This window comes from Hypomesus transpacificus, unplaced genomic scaffold (assembly GCF_021917145.1).
Source record: "Hypomesus transpacificus isolate Combined female unplaced genomic scaffold, fHypTra1 scaffold_253, whole genome shotgun sequence".
NCBI classification, from domain to species: Eukaryota; Metazoa; Chordata; class Actinopteri; order Osmeriformes; family Osmeridae; genus Hypomesus; species Hypomesus transpacificus.
In genome coordinates, this window is record NW_025813780.1 from 36718 (window position 1) to 60678 (window position 23961).

Sequence of the window (23961 nt, forward strand, 5' to 3'; positions counted from 1 at the left end):
CTTGGATTGGAACACCAGGATCCATACAGCGCAAATATCCAATGGTGCCAACTGAACACAAAGTGGGTTTACAGTAAACTCAGACACACATTCTGTAATACTGCATCGACAGTTGATTAATAAGTAACCTCAATGTACTGCACTCTTTATCTTAAAACAACTTAATTTCTCTTTCTGGCAGATTACACTGTATGTATAAATAGCAAAGAGGCCAGTAGTATAGATGGGAAAGAGGTGAAAGCAAAGGTGAGCGTATCTTATTGATGTCTAAGTCTCAGCAAAAGGGGAAAAAAATAATATGGGGGGGGGGGGGGGTGTGCCTGCTACTCACGTGACCTGAACTGTAATACAGGTACGGTATTTAGAGCTTGTGCAAAGCTGATTGGTCCAAGCACGCAATGCATTGTGGGCTGTGGTCCTCAATCAGCTTGGGCCCTTCATCTTTTCCAAATCACTAAACAAGCCCCAGTAATTCTTATGCACAGCAGTTTGGCTTTTCTCCATTTACACTGTAGCATACTGGCTATTCAAATGCACAATAAGAGGCAAACGATAGCTACAGCTGTGTTTCCCAGCTTGGCTCAATCCATTTGGCACAGCAAGAGTTCTCCCAGTCTGAAAGTTCACAGGCGGGCTGGGGTGAATAACCACCGTTGAGATACGTAATTGTTCCTGAACAATACAACAGCTTTTTTTCTTTCTTTTTCTTCCCTCTGATTGCTCTCTGACCGCAAAATCTAACAAAGCAAGCAAATGACAGAGAAAATACAAACATATACTAGTAAAGACATATAATGAGATGCTTTTAAGATATGTTGTATGTGCATGTATTTATGAACTGTGTGTATATGTGTATATATACATATACATATATGCATACAAGTGTGTGTGTACATGTATATGTATGTAAGTGTGCATGTAGGTGTGAGTCAAATCTGCCGAGTGCACACGCTCTGTTTGTTGATCTTGTTAATGCCACGGTCCAGGAGGCTCTCACAGTGTGGAGGAGCTCTGTCTGAAATCCCGGAGGATGACCGAGGCGTAGGCAGAGCTGGGGGAGCTGCAGAGGACAGACTCAGAGATGGGGGATCCGGACCCTGACCCACCCAAGCACACAGAGTCTCGGAAGGGGGAAGGGGGGGTCAGAGCCAGAGAGTCCTCCAGAGTCAGCTTACTCTGAGTCCGATTCTCCACGTCCTCCTCTTCCTCCTCCGCCTCCTTGGCGTCGTACATGTAGCTGTGCAGGAGGTCCAACTCATCGCTCTCCAGGCCCTCATGGGGCAACAACAGCCCCTCTCCTCCGAAGGCCCCCTCTTGCAGCTGGGAGGGGGAGAGGCTCAGTGGCTGGTGGGTGGCGGTGAGGTTAGCTGCCTCCATGGCGTCATTCATTCGGGGGACATTTGAGGTGTGCGTGTCCACCACAGCCCCCCGCGGGCGCACGGTGGCACAGCCCGATGCGTGGGCGGGGGGAGAATAAGAGGGCGACCTGTTAGAGTCCTGCCCGTGGAGATGTCCAGAGCAGGAGGGAGGAGTCCAGGGAGGGCGGTGGGCCGCGTCTCCCTCCTCCTCCTCCACCAGGTTGTACAGAGCCTTGGTGCTGGGTTGGTGTGGGGGGTGGGGGTCTGTGCCAGGGCCGGGGGTGACGGGGTTGCAGCTGTGGGGGTCGGGTGCGTTAGTTAGGGGCCGGATGACCGCCATCTGATTCGAGCCGGCTTCCTGTTTCCTCACATGCACAGACAGTCTGTGCCACACATTCCCCCCCCTCGGAGGGTGTCTTGCACCTGATTCAGACCATGACACAGACTTGCCATTAGAACTATGAACGAGATAAAGACTGCCATTACTATCCCAGGAAACCGGAGGGGGAGCACATTGCAATAACAACAGCAGCAGCACACATTATGAACTGTTACAAAAGCAGCATTTCAACATTTCTAATGGATGTTAAAATACCTTTTTTTTTTACGTTAACAGTAACAGACAAGGTGATTAAGATCATTAGTTCTAAAAGGTAATCCATTTCCCAACTGGAGCAGTTTGTTAATACATAGTGATTCATAATGTGCTGCCAACAGGGCATTATGAACATTAGATGGTTAGCGTCAAAGTACTTAAAAGCCATCCTGTTAAATTCCACCTGTTTATCTAAGTGCTTGTCAAGCTGAAATGGGCGACATGCAATTGTTAAAATGTATCGAGTGCCTGTATTGGTCTGCAGATTACACAGGGTTTAGTGCCGTGAAGAGCAGGCTTGGGTTGGCTTTCTCGGGGTGATTAGTGAGGGAGACGGAGAGGTTTTCATGCTAGGATCTGGGTTTACATTAAGGAAAGGCTGGGTCAGGTGTGAACGGCTCCTGTGCTGGAGAGCTGGAGAGTCTACAGTACTGATCACCTTCTATCTGTACACCAAATCACTAGTATCTAAATATGCAATACTCTCAGAAGACAGCCCTGGAGAACAGGAGCAGAGCATCTCTGAATCTAAACACGGGCCTGCTTGAGTACAAGGCAGAGGGCCCTCAGTCCAGTAGGGATGGGTCAGAAACACGTTGCAGGGGAAGGGTGAGAGACAACATTCAGATCAAACACTCCCCCATCCTTTTTGGTTTCCTTCCTTACTTTAGACACTGCCAATGTGTCTTTGCTGTGGACAGTAAGGCATCTTGAGCATGTATTAGGGCAGCTTGAGCACAAATTTAGATCAATTAAGTCAGTACTTATATCACAACACAGGTAAGGTATGCTCCCAGTCACTTCAAAGTCTATCAGTTTGGGGATTGTCTTAATACCAGTTTTTTTTTTTTTTTAATACAAACCAACTCAGCTTGGTTTTAGCTGTTGTTACCTCAGAAGGGGGATCTGTGCTAGAATACTTCACCCTCACTGTATAGTTGACCTTAATCATGAAATCCTAACACAATACATTTGGAAGAAAAATGTTTTGGGACTCACTTGGCACTGCCGGAGCTGGTCTTTTTCCGACGGAACATGTTGAGCAGGCTGTTGCTCCCGCACGCTGCCTTGCCGTCACCGACGTGCATGCGCACCACGTCGGACGTGGTGAAGGCGCTCCGCACGTTCCTCTCCGGCTTGGCGATGATGATGTACATCTTGGGCGTGAACATGCAGCCCAGCGCCACCGTGACGCTCAGACTGACGGAGAAGGAGGTGGTGATGATCTTGTAGTTGGAGCCGAAGTAGATGGGCACGAAGGCCAGCCAGATGATGCAGGTGGTGTACATGGTGAAGGCGATGTACTTGGCCTCGTTGAAGTTGGCCGGGACGTTGCGGGTCTTAAAGGCGTAGTAGGTGCAGCTCATGATCAGCAGGCCGTTGTAGCCCAGCGGGGCCACCATGCCCACGGTGCTGGTGTTGCAGATGAGGTAGACCTCGCTGATGCTGGGGTACGACTTGACGGGCATGGGGGGCTCCAGGATGATCAGGGTGATCTCCAGGGAGAGCTGGAAACTGATCAGCACGAAGGCAATCACCACCTGGGCCCAGGCACTCATGAACCTGGAGGGAGATTTCGACGTATTAGAAGTGTCAACAAATTTGTATAGATTTGTAGCTAATTATAGATTGATAAAAACATTTTTTTGCATTATGTGAATGTGATTGTTCAATAAACAATAGACAGACAGACTTGGGCTTTTTGGTGCAGATCTTCTTCTTGCTGCCGGCCAGGATGCGGGCGATGCGGTTGGTCTTGGTGACCAGGGCGGAGTAGCACATGGAGGAGGACAGGCCGACCAGGAGGCGCTGCAGGTAGCAGGAGAACACGGTGGGCCGAGCGATCAGCGTGAAGGGGCAGATGTAGCCCATGAAGATGCCTGCCAGGATGATGTAGCACAGCTCCCGGCTGGAGGACTTGACCACGGGCGTGTCTCGATACAGGATGAAGATGAAGGTGACGAAGGAGGTGATGAGAATGCCGACGCAGGAGAAGGCCACCGCCACCATGGATTCCACGTCGGACCAGTCCAGGTATTTCAGAGGCAGCGGCTGGCAGACTGTATCGGGGAAGATGGAGACTTTAGTTTCTCAAGAATTGTCTTTTGGACTTGTGTATTCAAAACGGTAGGTTGACTTTTGTACATTGTGTGACTAATGTCTGCCCTTGACAAAAACATTTTTAAGATCAAGGTCAACCTTTGTACAGAAAACAATACAAAAAAAGAATTTTTCACGGGAGGACAAGGATAGAATGAATGGGAGGAGATGGGTGAGGGGTAGGATTATCTGCAAGGGAGACATGGAAAGCATAGACATGGTGACTAGATTTGGAAACATCGAGGAAGAGGAGAGATACAATATACAGGGATGATCAAGCTACTTCAAAGATGGTCTGCTCAGGAACTCATTTACACATTCACACACACTCATACGCATCTCAAAGCTCTGAATCTGTCAGCTTTTCCTCACAAGCTCATACTACAGCAAGAGTGTTTGTGCGAATGTGTGTCAGTGTGTGTGTGTGTGTGTGCGTACGTTGGTGCACAGGCGTGTGTGTCTGCCCTGTCCATCACATGGCGTTGGTGTTTCCTCATCCTACGCAGCGAGACTTGTAGAAGCTTAAAGGAAGAAAAGTGACGTCCCCAGACTCAGCTTAAGAACCCATGAATTACTCGCTGCCTCTGATAGCATTACAGTCACTGCCACCACAGACTAGACCATCCCGCCGTCATCACGAGACTCACACTTCTGGATACAGCAGTCCTCCTAAGCCAAATCACAAGAACTTCGGAATCTCTGGAATTGCCAGTGAACTCAATTTTAAGTCTGGACATAAAACTGCATCTTTCTTCATTCCAAATGAATCCCTTGGTATTTACCTGCTCAGTACCCAAATAAATATTTCACCGTGAAAAACAAAGACTCTTTATGTAAGGCGTTCAGGTAGGGCTTGAGCAGTCGTGCTGAGGGAGATTATCATTGCTCCTTTGCCAGAGTGCGAATGGTCAAGGGTGGCAAGATGAAATGCACTTATCTTGATCCACTCTCACACAAAGCTTCAAATCCCTTCTTCCTCTAAACTTACTGTATACTGTCCTGTCTAAGCTTTAAGTAGACCTTTGAATAATTCAAAAAATCACTTCACAACTCCCCCCCACACCTTCCCACACACAGCAGCCCCTCAGAGTGCAAGTTAGCTCTCTCCATGTACATGAGGTGACAAAACAAAGAAACCCAAATGACAGTATACAGTACAAAACAAGCATCAGTATTCTTCAGGTAAATGTAAATCAGAACGACAAACTGGTGAAGTCTACCTCGGGCCTCTCAAAGCACTAATAGGATCTTTCACCTAGCCACTGAGAGAGCTTCCCCAGCTCAGCGAATCACTGTCAAAACAACGGCTGGGTCACGACAGATCAGACTGAAGAGGAAGCCGGGGAGAGAGAGAGAGAGAGAGAGAGAGAGAGGGGGGGGGGGAGTAGACAAGCGTTGCAATTGCGTTGCAACTTTGCGTTGCAAAGTTGCAATTGCAAGTGAGGAGCTGAGACAGAAGGACAGAGAGCAGGTGAGAGAACAAAGGGGTGAGATTGAAAAATAGGAGCGCAGTGAGAAGGCTCTGTAGCTGAGATGTGATAGAGGGGAACAAAATAGGATGTGAGGAAACAAGGGGATAGACCATATGAGACACGAAGTAGAGGAGGGAGACAGGAAGTAGAGCAGGGAGACAGGGGCTAGAGGAGGGAGACAGGGACTACAGGAGGGAGACAGGGGGTAGAGGAGCGAGACGGGTTGACATCGGGGGCAGAAGGGAGACGCCAGAGGCGTTGAAAGGCTGGTTTTGAAATGCCAGTTGTCAGGATAAAGGTGTGAAATGAGATGAGGCTTGTAATGGGATGGCACTGTTGGGCTTCGAGACAGGTAGACAGATTTAGGTTGAGCCGAAAGGTTCACGGTGTACCTATGGGAGCAGACAGGTTAAGTTAGGGGCAGAGCAGATTGTGTGTTCTAAGTCTAGCAGACAATAGCTAGCCTGAGCCAGGGGCTTGGTGATGTGCGGGTACGGAGGAGTGAGAACAGGGGACAGACATGTACTGAGAAAGGATGATGCGCTCTGTCGGGGTAAGCCCTGGGAGACCTGCTCGAGGTTAGAAGCTGGGAAGACAGGAGGAGGGGACTGGACGCCAGGGGAGTTTGATGATGGGTAATGAGAGGAAGGTGAGACGGGGAGAGTGTATGTCTGGGAGAAGGGAGGATCTGTCTGCCATACCTTCCAGCTGATCATCGGGCCACCAGCCCAGCTCACAGGCCTTGCAGGTGAACTCATCCTGCACATACTCGTTATCCTTGCAGGTGGTGCAGATCCAGCAGCAGCTCACCTCTCCTTTCCTGATCACCTACACACACACACACACACACATTCAATCACACACACAAAGATGGTGTCTGGTGTCAACATACTACAATCCCAACCACCTCAACAAAAGAATAACAACATCCAAAGCCCAAACAAACTTGATAAAGACACCCTCAGATGTAACACTGTCAGACATCATAGGAGCTATTAAGTCCAAATGCTTCTGATTGTGCTTTCAAAAAACCGGTGGAGTTGAACGGTTGAAGCTCCAACAATGTTTGATAAGAAATTAGGGCAGCCGCGATGTTGTTCCCAGAGAGGGGGGCTGTGAGGGGGGCTGTGGTATGGTAAGCAGGGTAAAGAGCTGGGGAACAAAGGAGGCTAACAGGAAGAGCCTCTGCAGGCTGGAGAGTGTGCATGCTCCCTCGGGGGGGCTTCCCACTAGGGCTGGATCCAGACAGACCTGGCTGCACATTCTCTAGGTACTGCCTCCAGCTACACTTGATGTGGAATGCTGTACCAAGTAGTCTCCCCTTGCTAACCTGGTACTGTAGGTATCTATAGAGAGGGAGAGAGTCGAACTACATACATTGTTGCTTAAATACCATATTTAACATATAGGTAGGGTCATAGTTGTATGATAGTTCTATGATACAGAATTATGATATGTTTCATTTATAGTATCAAGCCAATTCTGGCCGATCTTGACAATGAGGGAAACGTTTCCTCATACACTACATGCATTTCTTCCAGGGATATCACTCACAACTCATTACTGGTCTGTTTCCTGGGTCAAGAGAAGGGCTGTTTCTACAGTAGGCCCATCCCAGGCCCGACGCCCCAGACTGGGGTCCCTCACCTTGATCTGTCCCCTGGTGCAGGGCTCGCTGCAGACGGAGCGCACCATGTCGCTGCTGTTAATCCACAGCTTGTAGTCCTCGATGCTCAGCATTCCTTCATGCCAGGAACCCACGTGTAGGTAGTCGTAGCCGTCCCCCACGCTCTGCAGGTTCATGATGTCATACCTGTTCAAGGGGGTGGGGCGGGGGAAGGAGGAATGGTGAGGGAGAAAAAAAAGAGTTTAGAGACATGGAGATAGAGAGAGGGAGTGGGGGAGGGAAGATTATGGGGTGGAGAGAGAGAGAGAGAGAGAGAGAGAGAGAGAGAGAGAGAGAGAGAGAGAGAGAGAGAGGAGAGAGATAGAGATAGAGAGAGAGAGAGAGAGAGAGAGAGAGAGAGAGAGAGAGAGAGAGAGAGAGAGAGAGAGAGAGAGAGAGAGAGAGAGAGAGAGAGAGGAAAACGGAGGGGATAAGGAGATAAAGACTGGAGACAAGGAAAAGCACGAGTGAATCAGTGACAGGTAATTTAATGATAACGGTACCTTAGCTTAGGAGACCACCTTTATCCAAAATCGTATTAACGGCGGCTTACAACCGTGTAGTAGAACACCAGTTGATGCAATTTCAGCTAGGACCACTTAGTAGGACCCTTTACTGACTGTACACAAGGCCCCATGTGGGCATTGAACCAGGATCTGCTGTGATTATCAGCCATGTCTCTGAGCGTTCTGCCTGACCTCTACCTGTGTGGAGATGTGTTTGGCCTCGTCAGCCCCTGTCTGAGGGACTCAGGGACTGCAGATAAGTGGAAATGACTGGTGCCGCAAGCCCGATACACTCAATTTGTTCCAGTCGCAGCCCGATTGTCGTCACACTGAAATCCCTCTCACTAACAATTCTCCATAGCAACCTCATGTCTCACAGCCTCTCCTCCCCTCCCTCCCTCCCTCCCTCCCTCCATCCCTCACGTCGAACCCCCTCCCCCCGTTTCCCTCACCTGCCAGGGGTATCCCCATTCTCATCAAAGTACACCTCCTCCCCTGACACTCCTCTGAAGGAGGTTTTCAGCAGGTAGCCTAGCAGCTTGCTGCCGTCAATAGGATCCATGGCCTCACACAGTCCGGGCTGGTCGGGGCAGAGCTCGCTGTGCATGTCGTGGAGGCCGTGGGCCATGGCGTAGATGGCGTTGATCACGAAGCCCATCTTACTGTCCTGGACGTAGTTCTCATGCAGACTCTCGTTACCTGAGGACGCAAGGAAAATAAGGGGAAGTTAGACGATGAGTGGTGGCGTGTTGATGGCGTTGAAGGAGGGATGTAACCATTTTGTTTTCTTTTTTTGCACTGGAGTTGCACTGCACTGCCCATGTATAGTCTACAAGATAATCTTGTACAGCAGGAAAATTGTACCTCTATTTCCATTACCCCTTTTGGCTACATAGTGATGTTAGACAAAAGAAGCCAGTGTCTTCTTTTTATGGCATCACAGTATAATTACTATACAAACAATATGGTGTCCAAAAGATTCATTTAGAAAATCTGATCTATGGACCATTACTGGGACACCATGTTGTTCAACGAGCAATGTGTTGTCAGCCAGCAATAAGCTCTTTAAGGCAACATAACAGCGCATAACTATCATAGCGCTTCTGCACCAGGGAAAAAGATGCTAGCAGTTGGAAGGTGAACCTTTTTAACACAGCATACATGTGAAGCATACAGCTTACCTGGCTCACTGCCCTGTGTTCAGCTCCAGTTCATGGCATACATACTGTCCCCATCTTTTACTCAGTCACCCACATTCCATGGCTCTTTTTGTGCCTGACTATAATCGCATGCACAAAGGAAGGAGGGGGATCGGTCTAAACACATCACTCACACAGGGTGCCATAGTAGGTGGGGTGGTGAACACAGATTTGTGTTTGTGATTCATTCCTTCTTTGGTGCTTTCTGAGGTCAAGACATCCCAAGTGCTCTACAGTAGAGTTTGACTGATGCAGGTGCCCCCCCCCTGAGCTGCCTTCTTATTTGGGGTTGTAGGGTGACATGAATGACATTTGTGATCATCTGAGCTTCAGTCAAACCCAACAAGTCTCGCCAGAGTGAGGTGTTTACTCAGTGGAAGTGCAGGTCGATCAAATAATTGTGTTTGGAAATATGGACTTACCACCTTGGAGATCTTGAGAAACAGAGAATAACAACAGAGATTGTAGAACAGCGAACTACAACTTTGCTGTTGTGCAATTGTAGATTCATAAATTCTGCGATATTCTAACCTGGTATGTTTGTCATACCACTCAATATGACAGACACTATTCTAAATTACTAAAAATCATATTCAATGATTGAATATTTTAGACGATGCCTATGTTAGATTACCAAACTAATAGTTAGTGGTTAAAAATACATTAGTAAGTAGAACAACAGGTCGGGACAATATATCAATTTACCTAGGTCACCTGTCAGTGGCAAGCAGAGAGAATATTCAGAAAAGAGAAAAGGAAGATTGATATAATTATCATTATTCATTAGGTATTATCAGGTCCCGTCTAAATCAAATCTACTAATACATCATTCATTAACAAGGATACAAAGACATAGGGGCAACTAACTACTTACACGGACACAAGGCTCACATTAAGCCAAGCATTTAAAGATGATCTAATTTACCTGTGTACCACTATGCTTGGCTAAAATAATTTCATTTTCACATCATTCCTCTACCAATCATAACCCGTGATTGTAACTTGTAGAAGGAAACCAGGCTTGGTAGTATTTTGATGTTGTTCTCACCAGAACAGACTTTCTTGTAGTTTTTGTTCTCCTGAGGGTGTCCTGGCAAGCGGCACTGGAAGCGGTACTGCCAGAACTCAGGGAACCAAGGGTTCCTGGTGTTGGTGTCCAGACGAAGCTTCAGGAAGTAATTGTCGAATGACGTGACTTCCGCTGACTGCAGCTTCATGGTGATGCCACCCTCAGCCTCCTGCTCATAGCCCTCCACCACTTCATCCCGATCGGCCCATCCATCACTAGTGGGGGTGGGGGGGAGATAGAGATAGAGAAAGAGAACACAAACAGAGAGAAACAACGTCAGATGTCAAATATTTTCCCAAACGGACTTTCTCCATTCATCTCTTGGACCACAGCATTTGGAGAATGTGTCTACACAGACACCCCCAACACAGCCAAGAATCCTGTCCAGAATCTGGAGCGTGATGTGTGTGTGAGCTAGCTTCTCATTCAGGACATACATTTAGTGACACTGAAGTGCTCTGCTTTTCTTTATTGGGTTCTATGAGAGGAGTTCTCATATTTTCTCCATTGTGCTTTGTAAACTGATTGTATGTGTGACTGACACACATTTATGTGTCAGTTATGTTATGTGTTAAAATAAGATGCCTAAGAAAGATCGGGTGGAAGAAGTCTGCACAGAGTGTAGTCCTGTAACCAGAACCTGCAACAAAGATCTTTCCCCGAAGCTCTCTAAGCTAATAGCTAGCTAGGCCATTCTCCATTTTTAAGCGCCGACTGATACCAAAGGTTGCTGGAGAAAGAATGGATCCCATTTACTAGATGGCTTTAAAATCTGTCAGCCATCTTGTTGTTTGTCTGTGACGAGCTTGGCTCATTTGGTCGAGAAAGCCCCTGGACTCCTCATGGGAGGAACAAATGAATAGTGTGCAGGCAACCTCAATAAATTAATCTTGTTTCCCTAAGCCATGCCCCTTTCTGCTCTGATTTGTGGTTGTCTGGTTTGGTGCGGCGAGGATTTTCTTGCTTTCTTTCTCTGTCTCACTCACTCTCTTGCGCTCCCTCTTTCTCACCATCCCTAATGTGCTGGTGCCTTAAATACCTGTGCTATTGACAGATATCCACCAATTAGGGAGTGAGTCAGCCAGTATCCAATTACCTGAGACATCGTGTGTAAGGGGGCAGTCCAAACCTTATCTCTTGGCCATGTTCAACCATTTTAAATGAGGTTTGAAAGACACAGGAATGTTCTGGAATTGGAAAAGGAGTCACAGAGGGTAACTAACAGCAGCAGTCAGCCCTCAAGGGATTTTATTTGGTTTTCTTGGTTTTAGGTTTACATGTATCTTTCCTCACTCTCAATCTCACTGGTGATACAGACACTTTAGCATACCTTAAAAAAATGCAAGGCTCTGTTAATGTATTTTTAGAAAGATTAAGCAAACAGCACCATCTCCCCCTCTCCAAATTGAGTTTAGGTTAAAAAACCCGTGGGTCTGATTGGTCACAGTCCCATTTATTTCTCTGAGGAACACTATGTGCATGTCACCAATGGTGTCTGTGTGACTTTTGAACGTGTGTTTGTGTGTATTTGCAGCCGTGTCGGTGTGTTCACATGTTTGCATGCACGCGTTCCAGAGTGTGTGTGTGGGGCTGTCACTATGCGCATGTCTACTTGTGTGCAAGTTATTTCCCAAACACCCGCCACCCTAATATTCCCACCTAGAACATAATTACTGTTCCTCTACACCTTCCACACCTCTCCCATCAGTGGCCTGGCCTCTGCTTTGACCTACTGTAACTTCCTTTGAAGAGCTCAATTCAATACAGTACAACAGCAAAACTCCAATCCTCTGTGGCCAAGGCAGGGAGAACAGCTTGCAATGCCACAGGAGAGATTGGATTTGGGAGAGAGACTGCGTGGAGCATTTATTTACCTCCAGCATACATAATGCATGAGGAGCTCCAGAGGTAGACACACATGGCTGCCTCAGCATCCCAGTTTGTAATAAAGAGAAACGACATTCTGCCTTCCCGTGCTATCAGGCTCCACCCGTCTGTGCCGCACACGCCACAGATGGCATATCAAAACAAGCGCACCGGAGGGGAGCACAATAAGGAAAGTACACTGTGTAATCAGCGGGCTCTATGAGTTGCATAATCGTGATTGTCGTTAACGGTAACCTTCATTCGATATTTATGACTACAAGTTACAAGAGTGAGAGTAGGAGCATGGAAACAGCCACCACACGCTTCCACATCACACCCTCCACAGCTGAAATGAAGGCTCGTCCAGCCCAGTGAGCTGCCATCTGATTGGTTGGTTTTCCCTGTCAGCATGCACTGTGTGTCGGAGGGGCAAATCACATGCGTCACGTGGTCAATTAGAGCTGTACGCACCAGAGGCGGACGATTGACACATGCACAGTGTCGCGAAACAACATTTGGTGAAGCCAAAAGTTAGATTGTGTGTAGTGCCTGGAGTGGTCGTTAAGAGCTGGAGCGGAGAGGCCTCCCAAGACACTGGGTGCTCCAGTTCCACATTGAAAGAACCCATTTGTATATTTATGAATCTGTCGTGAAGTAATTGGCAGGGCGGAAACTTAATCACATGCACGGCGTCCACATGGGAATGGATTATCAGAGCTTCCTAAAAAGTACGAAAGGAAGAGATCATTTTTGGTGCCCAGTTGACGTGAGCGGCAGCACTGCTGTTTGAATACTGTACCAGCTTAACTCGCTGTCAGGAAAGTTATCACCTCAGATATTGAGAATGGGTGGCATCTCAAACGAACTCATTACAATACAATGATTGTGACATATGAAAGGCGACGCAGACAGGTCGATCACACTTCTCTCTTTACCTCAGATTCCACATGCTGTTCTTTCCCTCCCGTCTTTGCCGCGTTTATCAATGATCTCTACACTTGTCTCTTAGTCCTCTCTTGCCTCGCTCTCTCCCTCAATCTATCTGTGTGCGTCTCTCTCACTATATACATACATATATTATGTATATGTCTTGCAACTCATTCTTTTCTTCTTCTCTCTCCTCTCCCATCTCCCCTGCTGACTCTCTATCGCTCTCCTCCCTCCCTCCCCTCCCCCTCCCATTCATCTTTCCCCCCCATCCTTTCCCCCTCATCTCCTTCTCTTCCCGTTGCTCTATCTCTCCATCGCTCGCCCTTTCTCTTTCTCCCAGATCCAGTTCATTTTGCATGAGGGAAGTGGTGGTTTGTTAGCTACATGGCGCCGGGCCTCTCCCGAGGCAGCAGAGAAGGTCCTGTCCAAGCTGTGATCCATTAAAAACCCATCCAGCAGCCTTTACTTATTCATCACGCCCCAGTTCGGAGATCCATCTCTCCTCCATCGACAGGGACCACTGCTGCCAAAACTGATTTCTCTTCGAGCTACCTGCTGCCACTTCACTTGTTCCTCACGTCGGATGACGCCTTTTTGTAATCGCGTCTGGCTACTTTAGGGTGAGTGTGCGTGTGCACGTGCGCGTATGTTTGTGCGTCCGTGCGCAAATGTGTGTCTTCTATGCGTGTGTGTGTGTGTGTGTGTGTGCGTCAGCAGGGTAAGCGGGGCAGTGAGATGTGTCTGAAGACGGGAGCTGTTTCCTGCCTCAGCTTGGTCTGATCTAACCATTCCATCCAGATGCCTACCCAGCACGCTGTTTCTGATCACTTCAATGTCATCCACCAGTCCTTCCTGATCAGAGGAAAGCACCGCCATGGATAACGATGACAACAACAAGATTTGTTCGTTTGAGTGAGAGAGATGTCCTTGGTGATGTGTTGTCGCTTTCAATAAGAATCGGTGGTACATTATGAATATTCACATTCCTTGTGAACATTGTGTTTACTGCAACGGAAAGAGAAGCACCCATGACTCCAGAATGAACACCCCTAAAAATCCCAATAAAACTAAAAACCTATCATGTCGTTTAAACATCTAAAAGATGTGGTGTAATGGGTCATACTGTATCTTGTATCGCAAGTCTAATGTTTGTAACTTTTGCAAGACTTGTTTTCCTTAAAGATGCTGCGTGGTTTTTCTTGTGGAGGGGAGGCATTGTTCAGAGCTACTCTGACTGACTAGCTGTCTGAGGGAGCTCCTGTGAGAGCCTGGCACTGGAGTCTCTCATTAAACAAAACAAAATCTCCATGGTGACAGTAACGTTAGCAACACGCTAACTTGTGAGAATGAAACTGACTTTTTACCCCACAGCTAATGCCACTAGCTGAACGCCAAAGAGACACATTTCTGAGAACCCTCATATTACAACCAAGACCTTTCCCCATGACATATCCTTCTAAACTCTACTTAAACTTAAACTGACACAGTGAGTCATATGGGGAGCAAAATGGAGGAGGAAGGGGAGGCGGGGGGACTAGAGATAGTGGTCCCAATATGATAGAGATCTTATCTCCCAAAGTCCTCATTCCTCATGATTAATGTATTAGCAGCTAATGTGTTGAATATGGAAGTCTAAGGACAGAAAGAGGTTTCTGGAAAGGAAACCCAGTTTGTAGGAGCATGATGCAAGATGACACACACACACACAAACCAGGGGATCATTCAAGCAAGGGAAAGTGAGAGATTTGTAAATGTATGTGAGGATACCAGAGACCAACCATGGAGCATCTTCCTGTGACTTATAGCCATGGTTACTCAGAAGCCAAACTGTCACCAGTCATTATGTAGTTAGGTAGCGTACAGTGGAATTATTTTTGAAAAATAAGTAATTCTTTTTTCATGCTGGAAAACAATGACCGTAACTGGCCTCTTGCATTTTAAAGGCTGACCCTAAATAGCCCGCATCGGTAAGTCAGTCTTTGCAAACAATTAACGCTTGGAAACAGGCGCAAATGGCTTGATAAATGAGGCCCTAAGTGTTCGTACATACGCCCCTCTGTGTCTCCAAGTACTTCCTGGAGACTCGCTAAATTAGTCAACATTTAATTTAGAAAATAAATGTGAAAAGGAAAAAATGATAACATAACAAAGATAGGCCTCTGATGTATTCGTATTTTAGCCATTTTCTTTCTCTCCCTCACAGGTTTTTTCTGCCTCCTTCAAGCATTCAAACGGTAGGCCGACTGTAAAAGACAAACAATCCAGACAGTCGCCCAATGAGCCAGACAACCTCTGCCGTCCACCATCTCAATCTGACCACTTCTGGAAAGCAAAGGAACATTTACGTGACGGGAATATGCACTCCAAAAAAGGAAAAAAAGAACGCTGAAATCTTGGCAAAAGGACGGCACAGAAATGAGTGTTACAAGTGGAAAAGCAGCTTATGCAAATGTGCTCAGTAATAACAGCATTGAGGTAGCATTAGAGGAAGAGAGAAGCCCAGTGATGGTGTTAATTGCAAGCTTGTGGGTGGGTTTGCTTCCACACTGGCATTTTAATGGTGGGGGGGCCGGGGGGTAGCATGGTAATGATAATGGAACAGACACCCAGAATGAGGTGTACATATGCACCTATCAGTCAATACTGGGGGTATTTAGCTTCAGTGTTTGTATCACGTAATACAAAAATGTATAAATAAAGTGTGAAGTAAAAAATCACTCTTCACTGGTTGTCTCATGGGTATGCTGTCTAAATGACTGTAAATACATGGACGTTGTTAACACACGGTGTTTGGTTTTGCTCATTTGTCATTATAGCTAATATTTCTTTCTTAGGATGTCTACAGTATGGAGAGCATGTGTATTTATATTTTGTTGTTTGGGATGACAGGCCACGGAACTATGAACTACACATTCACTGTGTGTGAAGAGAAGGAAAAAGAAGAGAAGAGTTTTGGAATCTTGGTGTTCCCTTACGTCAGTGTTGTATCCCAGCACGTCTATGTGTGTGCCCGTGTTCGTGTGTGTGTGTGTCTAGGCTAGAGCACAGTCGACTTTCCGTCCTTCACACCTTCTCTCTAAGCCCCCAGTCTCTTCTGAGGGCCTCTATGAGGAGCCCCCCTCCCAGAGAGGAAACATCTGTGCAGGACACCTATCCAAACGTGCTTCATCAAAGTATGACAGTAAGACTGGCACCAGGACTACAATACCCCTGATGCTCAACACAAACCCACTCCCATGTCAGGTGTTGTATGAAAGCAGGTAATAGAGTTCTATTGAGAGAGTGTATGAAGCTCACTTCATTAGAACTCATCAGTTTTCTCTGGTTATTTTTCAAGCAAGAGCCCAAGCTCAGAATGTAAGTGAATAAGTAACCCTGCACGTATATTTATATCTATTCAGCAAGAGAATTGCATTTGTCATCAAAATGTTTTGCTGCTAACTGAATAGCCCCAAGCTCAGAGCTTTTACAATGTTTGCGAAAGGCCTCAGTGTTCCTCATTTCAACACGTTGGTATATCTTGGAAATTTTGGGAGGCACAGTGTTTTACGTTTGTTTTGGTTCCCAAAGAGAAGCCACCAGAAAATATGTCGGGCTATACTTTTCATTCCTCTACTTGGTACAATGACAAGCCAACATTTTAAGTAGATTCAGAAATCAATTAATTTTTAGATTTAAAATGCAGCAAGCTTGACATTTTCTTTTGTGAAGTACACTAATAATATTTTTGGGCATAAACTATGCTTTAGAAAGAAAATTGTTTTCTTTCAGTACCTCAGATGAACCTGTGTCATTTTTCAATGGGAAGGAAAAAACAGCCAGACAACCTCTCAAATGCTTGTTATTGGAGGTGCTCCAGGGGCCAACAAGATAAAAAATGGACTGAATGGAGAGAGAGAGGCAAATAGGGTAGGAATAATAGAAGACAAAAAGAAAGTGAGAGAGAGAGAAATGTTGCGCAACTCCGGCGACTATCTCCGGACTTGCGGCGGAGACAGTTGCTATCTGCGACTGTCTGATTCCTTTTACCGGGTTAAACTGAAGCGGCTAAACATCACAGGGAGATGGAGACAGAAGCTCATCTGGTGTGGACTTGGAGATGAACAGGATGACTGGGCAGTGGCTATCTGTCAGAGAAGCCCTCTGCAGCCAGCATGGAATGAAGCACTTCTACCAGGAAACTGCATCTGGCTCTCAACTGAAGGGCAGGTGAGGGGAGTGTTCAACAGCCTCGCTTTAAAAACAAGAGCCCTCTCCCAATCTGCCGCCCTCAATGTGGTTCTCTCTCCTCTCTCTCACTCTCTCTCTCCTCTCTCTCTCTCTCTCTCTCTCTCTCTCTCTCTCTCTCTCTCTCTCTCTCTCTCTCTCCTCTCTCTCTCTCCCTCTCTCTCTCTCTCTCTCTCTCTCTCTCTCGTCTTCTATTTCTCCTTTCTGTCCTTTCTCTCTGTCTACCTCCCTGCCTCCTTTCTGCCTGTCTGCCTGTCTAACTGTCTGCCTGTCTGCCTCTCTGGATGTCTGCCTGTCGGCCTCTGCATCTTGTCTGTCTGACTGTCTGCCATCTCCTCTCTGCCTGTCTGCCTCCCTGTTTCATCTGCGTGTCTCGCCTCTTATGCCACCATCGGTCACTTACAGTATATTCTCTCTCTCTCTCTCTCTCTCTCTCTCTCTCTCTCTCTCTCTCTCTCTCTCTCACTCCCTTGTTCAATTGTGTGGTCTCATAAGGTCTTTCAGTCCCTCTCTGGCTCTCTTCCAGGGTCACACTGAACATTCAGCTCTCTCTGTTTCTTTTATTGTCACTGTCTCTTCTTCTCACTCTGTATCACACACACACTCCAAACATTCACACACACACATCAACGTTTTCTCACTCTGCGGAGAGGCGAAGGCACAAATTAGCATAAAATAGCAGGCCATGTTTGGATTAGCTAATTTCTGTCAGCCAACCACCAAGCATCTCTGACCACACAAACACACACATACGCACACCCTGTTTGGTGCTAGTGTTGCCCTAGAATAATAATCTCTCAGTATTCATCTCTTTCACTGTCATGTCGCACTTTCTCCTGTCTATTAGTCTCTCTCTCTCTCTCTCTCTCTCTCTCTCTCTCTCTCTCTCTCTCTCTCTCTCTTCTCTCTCTCTCTCTCTCTCTCTCTCTCTCTCTCTCTCTCTCTCTCTCTCCTCTCTCTCTCTCTCTCTCTCTCTCTCTCTTTCTCTGACCCAGAAGCATGTGGAGCTAAGAGGACCTACAGTCTTCTTCTTCGTGCCCATGGAGACCTCCATATCAGCTAAAAAAAGACCCACTCTCCAATGGAGGAGAGAGAGATAGTGAGGGAGAGAGAGAGAAAAAAGAGAGAGAGGAGAGGAGTAAAGATAGATACTGTAAAATGGGAGAGAGAAAGTGTGTGCGAGAGAGAGCGAGAGGGAGAGAGAGTGAGGGAGAGGGAAAGAGACAGAAACAGAGACAGAGAGAGCATCATTATGATGGATAATTCATATGGCATGAACCTGCTATAGGTGCCCAGGCTCTAACGACCTTCAAACTCAACACGACTTGCACAACAAGCCAGCCAAAGACCTCTTCCACATCCATCGGGAGGTGACAGGAGAGAACAAGTCTCAAAGATTAGAAAAACAACAAGAAAATACATGAACCAGATGAAGATAAGCTTGTTTCTTGAGCTCTGGAGCAACATTCAGCAAATCTCCCAGGATCACAGACCACCCCTGCCTCCTCTCCCGGTCACTCTAACTGTCTTAATAATATCCTCTGACTGAGACACAATGCTGACAGATAAAAGTATTGTCCTTCAGTGAACCCACTCCACAATGTGCTGTCTGCTGGACCCAAGATGACAAAACATGGGACAAGGTGACGGTCATGTCTCACGGTGCATTCTTATGACTGCGTAAGGCTTTCACTTAGGCTATTCTGAGGGCCTAATGTGAGGCTGTCATGGCCTGAATGCTGTTTTCTGCTTTTTGGGTGAAACTGATGGACGCTGTAGGCAATCAGTGTGTCCGAGGATATCCCGGGCCGAGTTGCTCGGTTCAGGAAAATCGCTGAAACCAAGGAAGGCAGTGTGCAATGTATTCTGGGGTTGCTGATTCTGGACTTAAGGAATTGGATAAAGTGGTGTTAAACAAAACCCCAGTCATCCCTATTACCATGTCCTCCTGTCTAGCTTAGGAGCTGGGTAACACCCTATCTCACCAGGGCAAGAGAGATCATGGAGGTGGAATAAGGGCTTGGAAGTGGAAGGGAATCGGCAGAGAGCAAGAGAGGTCGAAAGTGCCTGTGTGCAGCTTTAAATGATGAGAGGAATCGGACTAATTCTTTAGAAAAGAAAAAAAAAATGATATCTCATTATGTCAAATCCTCTACCCACTGTAGTGGAACTGTGGGCAACTTTGCATGCCTCTAGTGCCTCCAGCCTGACTCTGTGGCTCATGGTGCAAGGTGAAAAGGTGGCCGCTCTGCTGGGTGTCATTGCCAAGGGCTCCTGAAGCTGAATCCAGCAGCTAACAGCTCATTGTTGAATCGAGGAGGGACACAGTCGCTGTGTCTCTGACAGAGTTACGAATTATTCATCACCAATGCTCCCTAGCATCTTTTAGGCATGGTTTAGAGGCATCCAGTATATTTTCCTAGGCGGGCAACACGACAGCAAAACACGGCAGCAAAACAGAATGCATGAATTCTGTACCAAATGACCCCAAAATCAGAGTGGGGTGGTTCACGGCCACATCTTACCTGCCGATGAGGAGGAACTCCCCGGCTACGCCGAGACGTCGCATGGCCATGAGGAGGCCGCGCACGGTCATGCCCTCACAGAAACACACGACCACGCGGGCCTTAGGCAGACGCTCACGCAACTTCCGGAGCAGCCGGTCAAAGTGCTTCTCCCCGGCGTTGCTGTAGATCTTGTCAGAGTGGGCGATGCACAGGCCCTCCTGAGACGCCAGCTCCTTGAAGGCCTCCATACCGCTCTCCCCATAGTTTCCTGAGGAGAAGGAGGACGCACAGGAGTCACGTCACTCACTCATCGCAGAAGACAAACAAAATGGCGGACGGAGAGGAGCTGCTAGTTCGACTGCGAAATCTGGGAAATGATTTGTCGTTGTTTTGAGTGACCCAGAAATTGGGTCCAGCGTTAAAATGAAGATTCAAATGCCTAGCTTCCCTGTCTCGCGTAAGTAGTGGAGGGAAGTGAGCTTCAATTGAGGAGGACCCAGATTGTGGAGAAAGCCGGCTGTATCGACTGGTATTACCTCCAGGGACAGCTGTCTCACAACTCCTCATATTTGAAGCACATCTTTCAACCTCCAGCACTGAATTTTACATCTCTGTTATTATCCCAAATATTTCAAGCCTTTTAATAAAAAGCACCTGCACATACACCAGCCACACACACATATATACACACACTCGCCAGACTTGCTGGGCAGTATGATGATTCTGACAGGTCAAGTTGTGTGTGAGGATCCTCCAGTCCCACTCCTATGACAGTGAACTAAGGAGTCTGGGAGACTTCTAACTGATTGCAATCAGACATCATGGGGTTTGTAGAACTACCCTAGATCTACAGACAGGATGTCCAAATCAGCTTTTAACAGTCTGAAGGGCTTCTCAGTATAATGCTTTAATGTAGAGCATGCAATTTGTTGCAGATGAGGGACAGTTAGGAAGCTTTCAAACTGATTTTAATATCTATGCAGCTCTACCTTTCAAGGCATCCAGGGAACAGCGAGGGGGTATTCAGTCTGAAGACTGGAGGTGTCTTATCAGCTGCCAGAGAAGTCCCTCTTTTTCTTTGTACAGTCAACAGGTTTCATTTGACCACAGAAGAAAGGGCTGTACTGGCAACAGTCTAATGCATTTACTTTGGCACAATAATATAGACAGGGCCATGTGTTGGTTTTTCAATAGTCCTTTGATGATATTTTTCAATTGCCTCATTTTTTTCTCCTCCTGGAAAATGAATCATGATATCCAATTATTTTTCTCTTTCCATCGGGGCTGGGCTGTGTGTGGGCAATGGTTGGATGTGTGGACAGAGGGCGGGGGAATGGGGGCTTATATTGACGTCGATTTGATTCTGGCCACTGAAACCCGTTTTGTACATTCCACAAGATTGATGCTAATCTTGCCAGGTAATTTATGCAATCGCAAACCCCTGGCTGTTGCTATGGGCAACAGGTTGCATTTCAACTGTCTGAAGTAGTGTAAAAGAGAGAGGAACGTGTGGTGGGGGTGGGCAGACCGTGGTGACCCCCCCCCCCTTTTCTCTCTCTCATTCCACCTATCTGAGCTCTCTGGAGGCAGTATGGAGGCTGACTTCACCTGGATATAATAGACAGGCACATCCCATCCGTCATCCTAAGACACAAAGGTCAATTCATAACAAGTAACCATCGATAGAGTGTGTATACATAACTGCAATTAGATCAGATCCATCCGCAGCCCCTTGTACTCTTTTGCATGCAATAACCCCTGATTCATTCCATCAATCCATATCCTACTGTCCGTTCACCAAAAGCAAGATGTTCAGGGCAATCGTGATGTTGTAACCTGGTTTGTTTTGTCAGATGCAATTATTTCATGCTGGGGCCACGGCATTGCATGCTTATCTAGTTATACATCATTATATTGACCTACACTTACTCTTGCTGTGAGGCATTAGTTAAATAAGCCATATTTGGCCAGGCACATGCAAAGCCCCTGTTAGTTTTCTCTCTCCCCCTCCATGGCTTAATATGTGATCTAAAATGATTCAATGGGTGCAATTATTAGTAATCTGCACATTCACTGTGAGTTGTCTTATGAAAGGAAGTTAGTTCAGTTCCCAGGGGCTCCCCTGGGTCTGGACCTGGTCAGATCCCTGGTGCCCCCTAGCTTTGCCTCAGAGCACTGCAAGTGATGCAGACACCCCCTCTGCCTATTAAACTAACAGTGACCTGGGAACTAATGTGACACCTGCCTGTCACATTACAACTCTTGATATCTGATCCCCAATCTATTACATTACCCATAGTTCCTCAGGAGAAGATCTTAGGACAGCAAGATGCTTTATAATTGTCAATTGAAAATCTTTGTATCAGGTTCATACTGATACGCCTTAGGCTGTTTTAGGCAGGTTCCTCCCGTCAAAAAAGAGTTACTACTGTAGATTACAATATGTCACACAAAACTGGGTTTGTGTAAATTTGGGGTAAGAGAACAACATGCCCAGCTACACAGAGAGAAGCAGCACATTAGTTGCCCTGTTTAATATGGATTGTCTGATTGATCCATTAAGGCATGCTTAGATATGCAAATAACGGAGATGACACAGTCCCCTTGTTATTTTCTAATGGAATAGCATTAGCATCTCATAAAAAATAGGAAAGAGTGAACGATAGAAAGAGAGAGAGGCGTGCTGACTAATTACCTTTCCCATCTAGCCCCCAATCAAATTTCCCATTATGTGAATAGATGCAAATAAAACCCACAACAGCACATGTGACAGTGCAATCAGAGAACACTGACAACAATTAGTATTTGGGGTGGAATAGATGATATGATACAGTGTGTATCTATTGTCCGTATGTGTAAAACTGAGAGAGAGAGAGAGAGAGAGAGAGAGAGAGAGAGAGAGAGAGAGAGAGAGAGAGAGAGAGAGAGAGAGAGAGAGAGAGAAATAAAGAAATGACTAAATGTTTTGTGTGCATGCAGTGTTGACGTTGACACTGCCTCTCTCCTACCAGTAAAAGCTTGCTCAGTATATTGAGATTCCCTGAACCGTACTTATAGTTTTTTACAATCTAAAATTGGACTGTCTAGAGTAGGCTATGCTATCACTCTCATATGCTCTTGACTGAGTGTGTAATAGTTCCATGACAAGTTCTGTAACTGTCTAATGGGAGCACATGTTTCTCTCGTGTAGAGACGCTTCTCTATTTAACCCACTGACTAGACAAAATCCACTTGACAACTACACAAAAAACTATAATATCAATATCAATGTCTGCGCCATTATGGCCAAATCTCTCCACGCCCAACTCGTTTTTGTGTGTTGTAAGCGACTCACCTTCCGTGTGCACCGCTGACACGTATGTCCAGTTGTACCGTTTTACTATATCGAGCATGGCCCGGGCCTGCAGCGTGTCAGAGGGCACGACTCGTAAGAAGTATTGAAACAACGTCTTGTCGCTTAGGTCGATGCTTGTGGCAGAGTATGCAATTTGCGGGATGTTGAAGAGCTGGAGGAGATTCTGCACCTGGATGGCAACGGAGCTGGAGCCCGGCCCAATTACCCCGGCAATGGGCTTCTTACTGGGTGGAGGCTGGGTGGATGGTGTCCCGTCGATGCACCACTTAGACCCGTCCTTGTCATCCCGGATGGAGATGAGAGAATCCCGGATGAACTCGATGCTTTGCTCCAAGGCCACGGAGGAGTGCCAGCAGGAGTCTCGGATTTCGCAGCCCAGGCTGATGTTGGGGAGCAAATAGGGGTCGGCGTTGATCCGGTCTAAAGTGTGAAACATGGCTTCCACTCTCTGTATGCCGTACTGCTCGCGGACTTCCCCGCACTTTCGTTCGGCCACTTTCTCAGCAGACGGTTGGTGGTGAACGGAGAAGAGCGCACCGATAATCACGTCGCCATCCATCCGGGCCACGGAGCGGGATACGGCCCGCGGGACTGCCGCCCTCTCGTAGATATTGCCACTGTGGGACAGCACGAATACGTCGAAGAATAAAGTCGGGAGACAGAGGACTGCGAGGAAACCCATCTTTACGCGTGCCATATTCCACATCGCGTGAACAGTGCCAGCTGTGCGGGCATACTATCCGCTCGTGGCAGTTGAGCAGGAGCGTTGGCAGTCTGTCAGTGTATATCCACGTTTAACCCAGTGACCATGATGTGAGAGCACAATGCCTGGACCATATCCACATACACCTGCAGAGAGATTAAAACAGACTACTGTGAAATGCAAACGACCATTAGCAAGACAGCCACGTGAACGACTCAGTTTTCTTAGTTAACAACGTCAGCAGACTCCCTCGTTGAGGGAATACTATGGGCCTACATATCAACATCAATCAGTAGTTATAATATAGTACGCCAAGTGACATTGTAATAGTTTCCCCCAAATGTTACGGATGGCATCATTTCCCCCCATGTCCTTTGAAGAAAAGTACAGTTCAGCACCAAGGACAGC

The 23961-nt window shown here is 46.9% G+C and overlaps 1 protein-coding gene across 1 annotated transcript; it reads right to left on the minus strand.

Moving 5' to 3' along the window:
• Positions 1-990: 990 nt before the first annotated feature.
• Positions 991-23690, minus strand: LOC124462833 (metabotropic glutamate receptor 1-like). The gene is made up of 10 exons (XM_047014502.1): positions 22830-23690; positions 19514-19763; positions 9945-10180; positions 9602-9610; positions 8150-8396; positions 7173-7338; positions 6227-6353; positions 3647-4013; positions 2953-3516; positions 991-1816 (listed from the first exon to the last, which is right to left on the minus strand). Exons 1-10 carry the CDS (start codon positions 23554-23556, stop codon positions 994-996), a joined length of 3516 nt encoding a protein of 1171 aa, XP_046870458.1. The 5' UTR covers positions 23557-23690; the 3' UTR covers positions 991-993.
• Positions 23691-23961: the final 271 nt, after the last annotated feature.